Raw genomic sequence first — 16,225 nt, 5'->3', positions numbered from 1 at the left:
AAAGAGATATGAACATCATTAGGTGTTTAATCGTCTATCACTAAGAAGCCGTTGAACACTTTTGAAAGATTTAGAGTGAGGTACAGTATGCAGATGGGGCAGGACATCTTTTTGACCTGTGATAACGACCAAGCCATTGACGCATTCCTTTCTCCCGAACGCAAAGACTCCCAGAGCCTGTAGGTGGTCTTCTTTACCTTAGAGATCAGCTCAAGCCTACCTCCACCCTGGAGCTGTGAATGAGTGGGCCGATGCTGCGTTCTGATTGGACGACACGGAGTTGAGAGGGAGGGGCTGAGAGTGAGTGGTGGAGCTGTGGAGGTCAGCAGATCAATTTGGAATACACACCGTCAGACAAATGGCCACCTGTCAACAGATCCATCACAATTACTAGTTAATTATAAGGTGAGACAGTAGAGGGATGGGTTGAAAGCCTTAGAGGTTGACGTTTTTTTCGCCCCAAACTACTCCTTTAAAAATAGAAATACATGTTTTTGAAAGAGTACCGAGATTACATCAACTAGTCAGACCCTTTGTGTTAACCTCCAAACTGTAGGAATACCTAACGCCACATCCATGCTATTTGTTGGTTATTTGAGTCTGCTTATGTTTCACATTTAGTCTGAAGCCAAACACATTTCAACTTGACATAAGGTAATATATATAGGGTGGTGTCATAGACAAAATAGAAATAGACAGTGGCCGATTACATCTCTCAGTAGCGTTCATAGGCCAGCGAATGGGCGTGCTCTAACTCTGGAAACAGCCTCTCAAGTAGGAAGGGGTCGAATTGGCTTATCACGCCTCAACAGTGAGCAGCGCTGCCAGAAGTACAGGGAGAATACAGAGGTTGATGGATGACTTCCCTGCACACATTTGACAGATTTGTCAGGCAGCGACGATCATACAAAATAAAGTTTTGTGTGGTTCGGTAGTACCTTGGTCTGCCTGGTGCATCAGTGCGACGGATCATCCGAGATCGTTCAACGCCGTTGTTTGATGCACGCCTGCACTTACCCTCGCCCAAACAAGGGGGGAGACGCGTAATCTGAAAGAGCAGCCTGAAATACCGGGGGGTTTATGAAAGACAGAGATGCACGGTGAGTTCTTGCTCTCTTGCCTTAATGCACGAGATCTGTTGGTCAGAGAAATGATTTATATACATGCAATATGTAGTCCTGTAATATTTCTGCGTTAAGTATCACATTGTGGCTCACTGACAGCGTGGTGAGACAGAAGACAAGACGCTTTGTGATCAGCGGCGAGGCTACTCATTGTTCCTGTGCCAGTGCTCCACCCGGCATGATTTAGGCTGAGATAAATTGCAATAAAGGTAATCGTCTGGCTCTTCGCTGGGCCACTGCAGTGCTGAACAAAGGCTTCCTACCTTCTCAAATGTTTTGTTTATGAATAGAAATCATAGGCCAAGACCAGAACATAGGAGTGCACGGGCTTTAGTGACGTGTATTCAGTTCAATTCACTTCATTTATTAACATGTCTATCCATACACTTCTGAATAACTCACACCGTAACACTGCTAAAAAGGCAGCAAAGTGGTGATAATTACTATGTATTTATAACGTTTGCCATTTTTAACCAAGGTACTGAAACGACTTAAATACCGATTTGCCAGTATACATGATCATTCTCCAAATTCCTTTCGGTGTCCTATACATGATTTAAGCAGTCATTATTGTGTATTTGGGCTATGTTAGGTTTTTCTACTGATGCAAGTTTTGGTTTCTAGGTCATGTAATAGATCATTAACCAAGTTATGAGAGAACTGAAATCCCTAACTTCGGCAAGCGAATTGTTTCTCCATACCTAGAATATGTTCCCACTGTAGGCCTACGTTCTCTACACACACGCAAACAAAACACTCTCCAGTGTGTATAAGTGCTGTGGAGTGGTCTACATGAGTAGCCTATCATTTTTCCAGCTCATTAGTAATGAATCATTACCCACGGGCTGACTTGGTTGGTTTGACTTGGCAATTCCAGCCATGCCACTTGGCATGGCAGACATCTTGGCATGTGATAAGCTAATTGACAGGGTTACCACCCAACTTGACTACAGGTTTGTGAGGCTTAAACAGCTATTACTTGGAGAGGCCATCAGGGGGGTACATGTACTGGCTGGTTGTTTGGTATTAAAGCCTGCCTGTCGATCTGTCTTATCAGAGCAGTACAGTTAGACTTGAGATGTCATACTGTGCCCCATAGGTTTCCTTTGATGGATTTAACAAATACTGTGGATGAATAGCCTTTTGAAGGTTGTTTGTCTCTTTCAATCGTGTTAAATGGTGCTCATGTCTCTTTCTGGCACACACTTATCATTTTCTGTCTTTCTCACTCTCTCTCGCTCTTGCAGAGTGCTTGCTATTTCCTGTAAGGGCATTTGTTTTGGGACTGAAGGTGAAAGTTATCCCTCTTTCCAGTGTTGTCGTACAGTGCGCCAAGTGCTTTATTACTGTGCTGCACAGTGAAGACAGCAGCCACTGGCCCATATCCCAGCCTAACTCGCTCAGAGGTCATTTTGGTGTCGTAGAGGATGCTTGCTGACAAATAATTGATTGACCAGGGTGATTTTTACATATTTCAAATATCACATTGGTTGATGTATAGCATCGTGTCTCTGGGTGTGGAGGTGGCCTGGGCCATGTCAGTTTGTGTCCTTGTTTTAGGGAATTGTACACCCTTCCCCCCCAGGAAATTCCAAACTATTTTTTTTTCTTCTTTGGTATGTGTGGATAGTGACAGTGAGCTGAATGAAGATCACAGCAAAAGCGTTTGTTAAAGGATGTTCGTATCACTTTGAACCTCTATGCTTGCTTTGAAGTAAATATGGACCATAGTGATACAGTTAGTCTACGGTAAGAACTAGGGTTCAAAATGAAATTGATGAATGACTGGTGGATAAACAAAACATGATTCTACTTTTCATAAATTGGGATCTCTCCCATGGTGCTGTCTTCCTGTTGGCACACTGGTTCTGTTCTGGCTGGCTGACCTGTCCGACCTTTGATCCACAGTTCATCAGTTCACCGCTGAAACTTTTATATAACCCTGTAGTCCCAACATTGAATTCCAAGAGTGTCTCGTATATCAGTTTGTGAATACTGTGTTTGTTCCTGTCCCTTTTGTTGGCTGATGTTTTCTAGTCTTGCCCAACAATATGCATTGTGTGTCTGTGTGCTGTGGCTTTGTAACATAAGCCACTGAGTATGTTTGTTCACCCTCCTCTCCCCTCCCCCTGCTCCCCCCCCTCACTTGTTGTCAATGTTCCGATGGAGCTGATACCAGGCCGGTGCTGGACAGTGGGGGAAAAAAAAGCATCACCCCAGAGTGAAACCTGACTTGGGAGTCGTCTTAGCTTGGTGCTGTTGGACCCAGCGCAGTAACACTCCAAACCAGTTATACAGTACTGTACTCAGAGAGGACAAAAACCTGCTGACAGTTGATGAGATCCTGAAGTTGCTCACAGTCGATTCCTGGGTGTGAGTACCTGGAGAACAAGTCTGGATCCCGGTCTGTCTCGGTGCCTCTCTCCAGCCTCATGGCTCTACGTTGACAGCGCCCCTCGTCTGCTCACAGTATAATAATTACAGCACTGTAGCACTTAAAGGCACATGTCTGTGGATGCCATCATTTACACATTCCTTCCATTTAGGAACGGGGGGGGGGGGGGGGAAGCGGGAAGAAGGACTGGACAATTCCATCAAAGCTCGTTTAGCACCTCTCATTCCTGCTGCTAGGAGGAGACACCTGGACACAGAGGCACCCTCCATCCCTTTCTTTCTCTCTCTCCCTCCCTTTCTCTCTCTCCCTCCCTCCCTTTCTCTCTCTCTCTCTCTCCCTCCCTTTCTCTCTCTCCCTCCCTTTCTCTCTCTCTCTCCCTCCCTTTCTTTCCCTCCCTTTCACTCCCTTTTCCCTCCGTGTCTCTTTGCTCAGTGGTGACGCAGCCACCTGGGCATGTTGTTATCTGTGGATCCTTTGTCCGCACTATAAGTGACTTAGAGAGAGAGGGGCGCTATTGGAATTCGGATCATTGAGGTGGACTATTCAGTGGATCAAACCGTTTGTGATAGCACACGATCTGATCACGACCTGACCTCTGTCAATGGTCACGCTTGTCCAATCCTGTTTTTGCCATCTGCATCAGCTCTGTAGTGCGCTACATTTTTGTAATCCCACAGCTGGACGTGGGTTTGTGTGTTTGTTTGGTTAGGCGGTCAGTAGTACAGTGTGGATGGTGATGTTTATATGAGTATCAGGAAGGGCAGGCTGAGTTGATTTCCGGAGAGATGGGAGGGTTGAGCTGTTCATACTCCATGCCCTTCCTGTCAACTCAGGCCCCAACACACCCCTAAATGTTTTTCCACTACGCACTCACTTGTGAGTGTAGTCACTTGTGCGTGTGCAGTGAGGGAGCGTGTGTCAGCAGTAATTGCCATGTTGACTTTACTGATGTCAGGCACTTATCATTTGGGTGATCGGGCACATTTTGCAGAGCTGTGCACACAGCTGGAGATCCTTGGATGTTTTCATCGGGTATGGGACCAATTAGTGGACTGTAAACTGGAACCAGCCGTGACAGACACCGGTCTTGTGGAAGAAGGTTTCACAGAGACTCGTGTTTTAGAAACCGGAGGAAGCCTTTCGGGCATGTCCTCAACTCGTGTCTGCTGGTTTTTCGTCCCCGGTCCGTTTTTTTCTGGGTGTGTTGAAGGGTTCTAAATGCCAGGGTGGTTCCCCCTTAAGGCCTCTCCTGTTTACATGTGGATGTCATGCACAGTGGCCAGCTGAATATGTAGGGAAGTGTGACAGAGATGGGAATAGAGGAGACTATAATATAGGCCAGGGCTGACCCATTGATAGTTGTCTGACATCTCAGTGTCATCTCACTGTGTTATAGTCTTCATTGTAAGAACTTATCAGACACTTTTTTCAAAAGTTTAGAGGAGAGGATTGGAACCAGGGCTATCTTGATCTAAGGGCAAATGTTCCACCACTTGGGCATAGTCACTAATCTGTGCTGTAAGTCCAATAGGCTCTGTAGGAAAATCATTTAAACACCAGGCTGATTCTGTTTGAAAAGAGGAAAATGAATACGTAACAGTTCTTATCTCCGTGACAGGTCATTTCCTTCTTGAAGCCACATAAAACAATTTCTATCATTTATTTGTTATCTTAACTGGTATTTTGTCTTGGATATTACATAGAACGTTCTGAGGTTGACTCTATCATGAACAATACTTGTTTTTACGTGTGCCTGAAGCCAAAACCATAGCGGGAATAACTGCCTTTATACCTAGCATCTGGGGGGTTATTTTCAACAACTGTTATGGTTGTAGTCCCACTGACACCTAACCTAGTGTGTGTGTGTGTGTGTGTGTGTGTGTGTGTGTGTGTGTGTGTGTGTGTGTGTGTGTGTGTGTGTGTGTGTGTGTGTGTGTGTGTGTGTGTGTGTGTGTGTGTGTGTGTGTGTGTGTGTGTGTGTGTGTGTGTGTGTGTGTCAGAAAGGTATGCAAGCTGTAACGTAAAAGAGTCATAATTTAGGCCGACAGGTACACATAGGTGACTTGCTCCAGGCCTGTTCTCTCTGCAAAGACGTCTCTCATTGGTTGTCGGTGGGTTTTGAAGTACTGATAGGTGATCTCCTCCCCCCTCCTCCTTTGACCCTCACTCCCTATGATTGCTTCCCCCCCCTTGCTTGAGGCCTTTCGGTGGAGAACCCTTTTTTTAATGATCTGCTGTTAAACGGCGCAGGTCTTCAGATGAGTGTTGTGATAGGTCCGTACACAATAGCTGGCATTACCTTCTAGTGAAAGACAGGAATCAGAGCAGAAGAAAAGGCTAATCGTTTGGTGTCCACGGATAGATACCATTTATTTTCTCTGGGAGCCTGAGGATATTTGCTTTAATGGCTGTGGTTTGAGATACCGAAGATCAATATGACTTGTCGGGTGTTAGCCCTTTAATACTGTAAACAGTATTAAAATATAGATTTGTAGATATTCCCGGTTCTCTGCACGCACACAACAAAAACACAAGATTCTCAGAAAAATGACGTCCTATGTTCTTCCCCCGTCAAAGCTACTTAACTGTCACATTTGTGATATTTACATAGGGACCAGTCTGTTGGTTCTATTTTAATCCCACTTAGTACTGCTAGTTTATGTACCCTTAGTATAGTTAGTCCACATATTAAAATTTTTGGTATATATTTATTGTATGCACCTTCCTGCCAAAGCAAATTCCTTGTCTGTGCAAACTTTCATGGCGAATAAATCCCATTCTGATTCTGATTCCATTCTGGAGTGAAGAGGAAATGCTCCTAACGTAGGCTTTGATCCTGACAGGACCAGAGTGGTCTCTACTGGTTGGGTCTGGGAGGTATGACACGAGCACACCTGGTGACCTCACACACGGCGCAAGACAGGAAGCAGTGGCTTTCACCCGTATAGGTTACTCAGGGTTAACACTCTCTAACTCACACACACACCCACACACACACCCTTTTGTTGTGTGAAGGTTGAATCGGTTATTTCAAGGAAAGAGGCGTGTGTGTGTGTGTGTGTGTGTGTGTGTGAGATAGAGGGAGAGAAAGGGATGTATGTTTCTGGATTTGTGTGTTGTTGGACTTGTCTGGAGCCAATGCCCTCAGTCACCCTCAGACAGCTTCTCATATGTCTTAGCAAGTTTCTTTTCTAGAACTGGATGCACACACACACACACCAATACACACAGTATATCATTCTTCATCTGGCCTCGCCCAATGGTTGGTTGATGTCTGTGTGATGGATAGATAATTAGATTTCCCCCTTGCCTGTCATTGGCCTGCTCTCTCTTAGTAGGGTATTCGGCTGTGGTGAGTGAGTCGTTCGGCAGACAGACGTCCAGCACAGCCCATATGTCCGCTCAGAAGATGGCCCGAGTCACATGGAGAAACATTTGCTTGTTGGCTGTTAAAACCGAGTCTTTTGCTGCCAGTTAGTTATAGAAGGGGTGTATTGTTCAGATTTATTACTCGTCTCGTTTATCCGGTCAAGTGGCAGTCAGGGAACTGGGGTCGCATTTTTGATTGGTGGTCTTACTGCTTCTGTCATAGATCAAAGAGCCCAGTGTCATCACTCAGCAGTTCTGGGTCTTTTCAGATGGTCGTTTAGGGTCGTATGTGGTCCTCCTCCCCTCCACGGCCCTCAGGTCATTCTGTCCTCCATCCAGGTCACTGGCTTTTAATGGGCCAGATGGGGAGAGGGTGCGGGAGGGTGGTAAGAGGCGTTAAACACACGGAAGGAATTGATTCTTGCGTAGCAACGGCAATATCCAATCAGTGTAATGGGCCGCATTGGGGTTTGTGAATGGTGTGCGTGTTTGTGTGCGTGGATTGTTTGTCTTCATTTGAGTATGGCATGCCGGGTGCGAGTTCATCGACAGGAAGTAAGAGAGGATGTTGGTCTTGAACCACAGAAGACTGCCCAGGGGTCAATATTCCATCTCTGACTGAGCCGGTTTGATTGCCATGTTTGAAATAGCCAGTCCACTTCCAATGATTCCTATTACTCTGAGGGGACTTTCAAACATTATGCACGCTGTTAATTATGGATTGGAGTGAAAATGGGAGTATAAAGCTCGGTGGGTTAGTGATCTGCAGATCAAGAGCTCACAGACTCGTAGGTTCAAATATCCCTGTACGCCTCATTGGATAAAAGCGTCTGCTACATTAATGCATAAGATTACATATTTAACATAACTGGGGCTTACAGTTCCCATAGCTAGCATTATAGCTCCTCTGAGACTGACAGAGGATCCAGAGGCACTACATAGAGCTGCAGTATTACTCTCTGAACCAATCCAGGCTCTTAACCACTGTTGGACATCTGCGGGAAGTCCGTTTTACTTGTCTGGACGTCGATTTATTCCCTTGAAAACTCCAGTAACTGCTTTGAGAAGGCCTAGTTACAGCAGCCACGAGAAACCATTAGTCCAGAACCTAAGCCCAAGACTTTCCTTTGGATTTGCCTCTGAGGGTTTGGGCGTGTATTTCTTCCCATAACGTTTTGTCATAACCATATAGTATTTAGTCAGGTTTAGGGTCCTCCTCGGGCTTATATTGATCAGCATTGTGAGCTATAAGTAGAGTTAACATTACGTTCCCAGGACAGACATTTATATGAGAGCAGCCCCTGGAATGTCACCCCCCAACCAGATGTCTGAAGATGAGAGGAGCATTTTCTTTTCGCATTTTTGGAACTGTTCCCAGTTGTGTGTGTGTGTGTGTGTGTGTGTGTGTGTGTGTGTGTGTGTGTGTGTGTGTGTGTGTGTGTGTGTGTGTGTGTGTGTGTGTGTGTGTGTGTGTGTGTGTGTGTGTGTGTGTGTGTGTGTGTTGAGAAATGTAAGTGGTGAAATGTGCCTGCCTGCCCTGCAAAGCTGGCTTGTCTCACGGATGTCCTCCCTGGGTTCCGTACTGAGGGGTGAAGGTTGGTGCAGTGTGTGCCGGGCTGTCAGAGGGGTGCTGTGTTCACTCTGAATCGGCTACTTCTCTTTCTCTCTTGCTCTGTTTTCCTTCTCCAACTCTCAGATGGACGACACTGGTGTCGATCCTCCTCTTCGCCCCCCTCTCCTCTTCTTCTCTCCGTTTGTGTGTCGGCTGACAGAGATGTTGTGAGAGACTGTTTGTAAAGTCAATCCCCCCCCCCCCCCCCACGTTGACCCCACCATTCCCACGGTCACTGCCTTCTCAGGCCCTCTACTGCTTACACACACACACACACACACAAACACAGCGCTATTAATATGCTCGATCTGAGTCACATCTAATCAAACTGTTGGAGGCTTGTGCTGCAGCGGGTCTGGTGTGTCCTCCAGGCTGGAGGCTTGTGCTGCAGTGGGTCTGGTGTGTCCTCCAGGCTGGAGGCTTGTGCTGCAGTGGGTCTGGTGTGTCCTCCAGGCTGGAGGCTTGTGCTGCAGTGGGTCTGGTGTGTCCTCCAGGCTGGAGGCTTGTGCTGCAGCGGGTCTGGTGTGTCCTCCAGGCTGGAGGCTTGTGCTGCAGTGGGTCTGGTGTGTCCTCCAGGCTGGAGGCTTGTGCTGCAGTGGGTCTGGTGTGTCCTCCAGGTTGGAGTGAAGCAGAAAGGTCATGCATGGTCATCACACAGGGCCTGAGATCTGGCACGGCGGAGCTGTGGTATCAGAGTCTGTGCCAGGGCCCCGAGGGGGCGGGGGGAGGAGACAGGAGCAGGGGGGAGGAGACAGGAGGGGGGAGGTGGAGGGGGAGGACTCTCCTTTGGAGGTCTCCCCATCTCGCGTGGTTGTTTTTTCTCTCCATTTCTGCCACCCAGAAGCTCTGTCACATAAACACGGCCGGCTCTTCGTAAGGCATTCTTTGAATTGTTTGTGCTCCGACAACATGTTAGCAAATGCAGCTGTTTCCAAAGCAAAACTAATATATGTGTAATGGGACCTTGTTTGGGATGTTTCAGCCTGGTCCATTAGCGGCTCATGGAAACTGAGTTTCTCCCTCCCTCTGCTGCCTCAGTGGTTTTAGTCAGAAGGATGTGTTTACCCTTCCTTAGACACTCTACTGTAGAGTCAATGACACAAAAGATGAATGAGACTCAGGTAAGTGGTCAGACTAAAGGCGTTAGCATTGTGCTGCCCGTTGCTGCCCGTCGCGGAGGAAAGCAGGGCAAGTGTTGCTTCGGGGAGGCTGTCAGGAAGCCGGACGCTCTCTGCAGCTCGGAGACAGGAAACGCTTGCAAGAGGGGGTTTCCATGGAAACCAAATCAGGTGAGGGCATTAACAGGAAGTAGAGCTGGCAGAAAGAGAGGGGTGGAGACAGAGCAGGGAACGAGCCGAGAGCTGCCAAAAACCGCTTACCGTAGCCAAATCTGCCCTGTGGCGGCTCTCCCCAAAAACTCAGCCATCATAAATATGTTATGAGAGCAGAGAGGAGAGGGGGTCTGGAAGGAGGAATAAGGAGCTGGATAGCTCTGACATGCTGATGTGAGTAAACAAAGGAGGAGGAATGATCCGGAGATAAAGATTGTGCCATTAGAGGGTAAAGGGATTTGCAGTAAAGAGGGCGAGGTAAGCAGCTATCTTGGAATGCATTGTACATTTGAATCAAATGAAAAGCATAATAGTGTAATAAAGATAAACATCAGCTGTCTTTTTCGTTCCGCTGTGATTATCTCTAAGAACGCAATTATCTGTAATTAATATTTTCATTATGTAGGGTCTGTGTGAGCGTGTGTGTGTGGATGTACGTCACGTGTAATGCAGTTTGGATGACAATGGTGTTGGAGATGGTCAAGTCTTCAGGGTAGCACCAGTGGTAGCCAGCGGTACCTTGGCTCCAGGCCTGGTGCAGATCGCTGGTTAGACAGCAGCTCTGCACTAGTTACCACAGGGGCGTTCAGCATCACAGTAACGTCTTCTGTCAGCTGCCTGGGAGAATCTCGATGTGTCTCTCCCGTTTCTGTGTCTATGTGTCTCGTTCCCCACCTACCTCTCTGTCCAGCTCTCTTAGAGATTCCTTGTTTTCTCGGTGTCACTCTGGGTGGCCCGTTCTGTTGAAGACGACGGACGTTCTGTCCCGTCGCTCTCCTACGCAGCCTCATTTGTCGTAGTCCAGGGACCCAGTTCTGTCTGACCAGAGCACAGCGTGGCCTGGACAGCACTATCCACCTTCTGGACAAGGCTATTTTCTCTTCAAGTTACGTAAGAAGGCCTCAGCATTGAGTGTATGACTGTTGCTGTGGTTGTGTGTCAAGGTGTTTTGAAGTTTTTTTTTTCCTCTCGGATCAGAGCAGCTTTCTTCCGCTTATGTTTCAGTATTAGCAAGTCGTTGGCTGCACCGGGCTGTTTCCTCTGTAGGACGATTGGTTGGTCTGTGGTTTGGTGGTGGGGACCTCCACAGAACGGCGTGTCTAATCTCTCTCGGTTCACTTGGTCATTTTCAAGGAGGCTCCAAACCCCCGTTTCGCTTTTCAGAGCCACGCTGTATATCATCGCAGCGGTTGCTCCAGCTTAAAAGCTCTGGGAACCTGTAATTAGCGGAGTACTTAAAATTCTTAGATAGGATTTTATGGGCCTAATTGCTGTAAACATGTTTGATGGTTGCGAGCATTCTTGACAGAGCCCCAGTGGAAAGGTTAGACTGCAGACGAGAGGAGCCGTGGCAGATAAACCTTCCCCCAGGACACTGTTCCTCTCTGCTGTCATATCTCAGTATTGACTGATGTCTCTTGGTCTTGTTTGTTTGAAGCTGAGGGGTACAGAGTCCTCTGTCACCTTTGGATATCAGGCGGACTGTACCACTGCTCTCTGAGAGGGGGTTTGTTAGTTTAATGGAGGAGTCTGTAGCTGTCCATAAGGAGTATGTGGTCTGATTAAGCATGACCTCACCCCCCCCCTCTTCATTTAGAGTTAACTGGATGACTCGGCAGCAAGCTGTTTACCGTATGGATCGAGGCTCTGACTGCCTGGGGCGTGTGCTGAGGCAAGAGTCTGCAATGTATCTTATGCTTCCTCATGTTGTCTTTCCTTTCCCTCCTTTTCAGATCCTGACACACATGACTGGGACTAAAACTCTAGGGTTATCATTTCTGGAGGCAGCCATCAACGTGACGAGGGACAGCTTGGAGTGGTGACTCAGCGAATTGACCGAAACTTGAGTTTCCTCGCCGGCCCACGAGAGCCCTGCCCCAGTGTGTGTGAGGAGAGAGAGCCCAAGCAGCCACCATGCCCATCCTGAAGCAGCTCGTGTCGGGCTCGTCGCAGACCAAACGCCGCTCGCGTATGGACCTGACCCGCGAGATGATCAGCGCCCCGCTGGGCGACTTCCGCCACACCATGCACGTGGGCCGCAGCGGCGACGCCTTCGGAGACACCTCCTTCCTCAGCACCCGCTCCGGGGAGCCCCCCCGCGAGGCACAGGCCTACCCTCACTCGCCCCGCCCGGGCCTGCTGTCCCGCACCTTCCGGAGCAGCAAGCGCTCCCAATCCGTCACCAGGGTGGACCAGCCCTCGGGTGGCTCGCCCACCTACGTCAAGAACGCCATGTCCCTGCCCTTCCTCAACGACGAGGACGGCGACCGAGTGGAGGGGGGCAGGGTCCCCAAGAGCCTGTCCTCCAGCCCGCTGAAGCAGCCCAACGACCTGGATGGACGGCCCTCCAACGGGGCGGCCGGTGCCCGCTCCCTGGAGCTGGACGAGAGGAGCTTCGGGGAGCTGACGGACCTGCCCGGCTTCATGCAGCCCTACGGAGGGGGCATGAAGAAGGCCGAGTCGGTCATGTCCTTCCACATCGACCTGGGCCCCTCCATGCTGGGGGACATCCTGGGGGTGATGGAGAAGGAGGACGACGACCTGGGCTACGAGGAGGGCGGGAACAGCGAGGGCCGCTTCTCGCCGCCCCCCGGCGCCCACGGCGACGGGGAGGACGGCACGGAGGTCGGAGGGGAGGAGGAGGAAGAGGAGGAGGAGAAGGAAGAGGAGGAGGAGAAGGAAGAGGTGGAGGATAGAGGAGAGGAACGGGAGGAGGAGGGAGAGGAGGAGGAGGAGGTGGTTGAGGTCGAGTCGCAGCAGTCCTCGGAGCGCCCCCCCAGCTCAGGGGATCTGGAGCAGGAAAACGGCGGTCCCTACACCCCAGAGTACACTCCGGAACTCCAGCCCAAACGTCTGCTCCACCTGGACAGCTGCTCCGTATCCAGCTCTGGATCTGCCGCCGCCGCGGACGACAAGCCGGCCGGCCAGGCCCGGGGAGGGGACACGGATAGGGCCGCCTTCAGCGTCCCCCCGGAGGAAGAGAGCAACTTCTCCTCCTTCATGGAGGACGAGGATGACGAGATCCGCGTATGAGTTCCGTCGAAGCGCCGTCCCAGCCCAGGGTCGCAATGTTCACCGGAATGAATCGGCTGCCGTGTTTCCGTGGGAGTACAAGTGCGTTGGGCAAGGAGGGGACGCGAAGGGCCTGGTGTGCCTGCGGAGAGAATCCGCGGCACGGTTCTGTCTGCAAACACCATCCGTCATCCTGCTCCCAGTCCTCCGATCCGCACACTGAGGGAGCTGACACGGAGGACAAAATGTTGTTAGTTTAATATGGAACATTCCGGAATGTTGGGACGAGCGGGAGGGGAAATAAAAGACTTGGGGGGTGGGGGGGGGGGGGGCACTTTGTCCACTGTCACCATAATACCGTTTGTGTCACAAATGACTATTGCTTAACTCTCTTTTCCTTTTATGTCTTCTTCCTCTTCTTCTGTTATCTTTGCCGGCTGAGGGCACTGCGAGGGCCAATACGGCGTGTTGGAGTGTTCCGTCTCTGGCTCGAACAGAGCAGTATGTCCCGACGATGGGGCGTGTCACAATAAAGAGGCCTGTCTCTCTACTGGGTCCAGCTGTGCTGCCCGTAGCATCCTTCGCCACACGCTCACCAAGTACCAGAACAGAGAGCCGTGAATCGCTGTCCCAAGCCCCGTCCATACCAGCTGACATTGTTTCATGACACAACGTTGGCTGTGTTTGTACCACAGCTCAGCCCCAACCGTTTCCTGCCATAAAAAAGGGAGCCTGGAGCCAGGAGACATGTTTACCCGAACGGAGGACTTAACTACTCCGTCTAATACTAGGTGTTGATCAGGATCGGTCTGGCTCTTAGCCGTAGCAGATAGATTGCGGTTAGGACTGTAAACCTTTGTGGGGAATGCGGGAAGCTGGAGAGCAGTGCCTGTGTATACACACCAGACTTAAGAGGAGGATGTGTGAGAGGGGGCTTCCAAAGGGTTAGTGTGTGCTCCAACTTCCTCTTTCTCTCACCTGCAGGTCACTCCCTTTTTAAATCGCCCGATTCAGAAGAAACAGAAACGCATCGATCCTGGATGATTGTTTCTGTACGACTTGGTTGTCGTAGATATGTTTTGGCTGCATATCGGTTGTCTTGTAATGCAGAGCCAGATGACACTCTGATGCTGTCTGATGCTAACCACATCCTTCCTTTCTCGTAGGCCTAACTGACAACCGGCTTTAAACATGCACTGTGGTGCAGCTGTGTCTGGTGTTTCAACCCCAGCGTCGCTAATTCTAAGTCGAGTAGTATTGCTAGCTCTATAACTTTTCACACGTGAAAAAATGAATGGCTACAGATGGAGATGGCCACAGGTGTCCAGGTCGCCAGGAAGCACTGCTACAGCAGACACTAATATACGAAATAGCTAATGATATGTCATGAAGGAAGAAAACAAAAGTGTCATGTCTTAACGTGCGTTTTAGAAAAAGGGCTACCTAAAAACAAGGATTTTTTGGTCGAATGATTTGCCCACATTTGCATTAAGAAGGATGTTAGTGATGTGTGGCGTTCATTTCCTTATCTGTGTGCTATCCTTCTCTCGGATAGAGCAGTGAAAGGCAGCATTAGGACCGTATGGCTTGTCAGTTCACGTTCATGCACACGCTAATGTGCAGTAGCGGATAGGATGATTCCTAGTTGTCACGGAGACCGACAAATGTGCCAAATCAGTTTTTGAAATGAAGAATTGCTTTTGTCATGGAAGGCTGTCACATCTGCCTGGCATATTTTTCTCATTTCATCATATTATTGATAAAGATGAGACTCCCTCTGTCTCACATACTGCTTATTCCTGAAAGAAAATAGATAGTGCTATGCCTCAGAGAAAAGAATGAAAACAAGGTTGAAAGGACCGTTCAAGGATAGATAGTTTGCAATTCTCTTTCCAGGCAACACTTCAACACTAATAAACTCTAGAACATAGGGGATTGGACTGTTTCAATTGTAATCGTTCAATTGTAGCCCCACATTGAAATACCCACTGGTGAAAGGATGTGATATTGTTTCATGGAAATTGAATTCCAGTTGCTATTTCCTTTGTGTGTATGTGATGAAGCTGTACATTTCGCTTGCTCTCCTTCTTTCTTTACTTTTGGAGTAAAAATAATGTATATTTCCACTCTCCTGACTTGTCATTCCTAAACAACTGTTATATTTTTCAATAAAAGTGAAGTTGGACATTTTCTAAATTCCAGTGTTGAAACTGTAATGATCTTCCCTTTCCTTCCTCATCCTATATCCTCATGGTGCTTTGCTTTGACTTTTCATCCCCCTTATACCACGAAGGAAGGAAACAATCCCAGACTTCCTGGAAAGGCTCTTCGCATCCATGCAGCGCACTCGGTGTCCCCAGAGAGCGTCGTGTGAGGAAGAGAAAGGGCCTGTCCACACCAACTACGACCTCAGCAAATAGCATGCGTGCCATTTCTTCTTCTGATGTGCATGAAGCTTTGTACACAGATTCTAAAATGCCCGATGGCTTGGGTCATAAGGGCGTTCCATCCCCTAATGCACTGCGGTGTGGCAGCCATGCCCGATTCAGCTAGCTGAGCCCTCAGAGCGTAGCACCGCTTTGTACGTTGACTAAGGTGCCCCTGACCCTGAACTGCCCCTCTGACACAGCTGTGTTCAGGCTCCTCCCCCCCCCCCCCCCCGGTGTAATGGGGCTGCAGTGGAGTGAGGGATGGGGGAGGGGTCGGAGACAAAAACCAGAACGGGGGGTCTCTTTGTCCTGCACGACCGAGCGGTCTGACGGGCGAGAAACTGATGCGACATGGCGGCAGCTCGTTAGGCGGGTTTAGAGGCTGGCTGGCCTCAGTCAGCCCAGGGTAGGACCTCACCCTCACTGAGGCTGGGGGCCCCCAGCTTCAGCCTCCATGCAGACGGAGCTCGGAGGCTCGGGGATGAGGTGCTCTGACGAGCATCCTGTACAGGGCCACAGGTCAGCCCTGGTTACTCTCTCCCATGTTCCCACTCCCCGGTGCCTGCTTTTGGGCTTATCCTGGATCTCCTCCCACTCAGCATGTTTAACCCCACACTGATCTCGACCGCAATCACAATACACTGCTCTCTGTCTTCTTCTTGTCCCTTTTCAACTCCTTTAGTTCAGTTGTAGGCCCCGCATCCCACCGGCACGCTGTATCAGATTTATGCTGCAGAGACGAGTCTAAAAAAAGGAATTCATAAGGAATTGCCTTCATTGACCTGGTTTAAACCAGCCCGTTTGCATGGATCGGCGTGATCGATACAGAGCGGCCTTGCTTGCGTCTGAAAATAAGTTGCGTTTTGCTGTATCACTGTGACGTTAGTTTCGGCACTGTTCCACTGTGTGTTTTGAGCTCAAGAAGGTATCTCCATTTATTCTGGATTTGCTTT

At 49.1% G+C, this 16,225-nt stretch overlaps 1 protein-coding gene across 2 annotated transcripts; it reads left to right on the top strand.

Annotated features, from left to right (window-relative positions):
- The first annotated feature begins 861 nt into the window (after positions 1-861).
- Positions 862-13,123, top strand: cdc42ep4a (CDC42 effector protein (Rho GTPase binding) 4a). Of its 2 annotated transcripts, XM_067233360.1 has the most exons (3): positions 862-1,100; positions 1,224-1,333; positions 11,565-13,123. In XM_067233360.1, exon 3 carries the CDS (start codon positions 11,746-11,748, stop codon positions 12,862-12,864), a length of 1,119 nt encoding a protein of 372 aa, XP_067089461.1. In that variant the 5' UTR covers positions 862-1,100; positions 1,224-1,333; positions 11,565-11,745; the 3' UTR covers positions 12,865-13,123. The 2 variants fall into 2 exon arrangements, with proteins under 2 accessions (XP_067089461.1, XP_067089462.1); XM_067233361.1 differs by lacking the exons at positions 862-1,100; positions 1,224-1,333 and adding an exon at positions 9,990-10,089.
- The last annotated feature ends 3,102 nt before the right edge of the window (positions 13,124-16,225 follow it).

Source organism: Osmerus mordax, chromosome 3 (assembly GCF_038355195.1).
Source record: "Osmerus mordax isolate fOsmMor3 chromosome 3, fOsmMor3.pri, whole genome shotgun sequence".
Classification (NCBI taxonomy): Eukaryota; Metazoa; Chordata; class Actinopteri; order Osmeriformes; family Osmeridae; genus Osmerus; species Osmerus mordax.
This window is presented reverse-complemented; position numbering and strand designations above follow the sequence as displayed.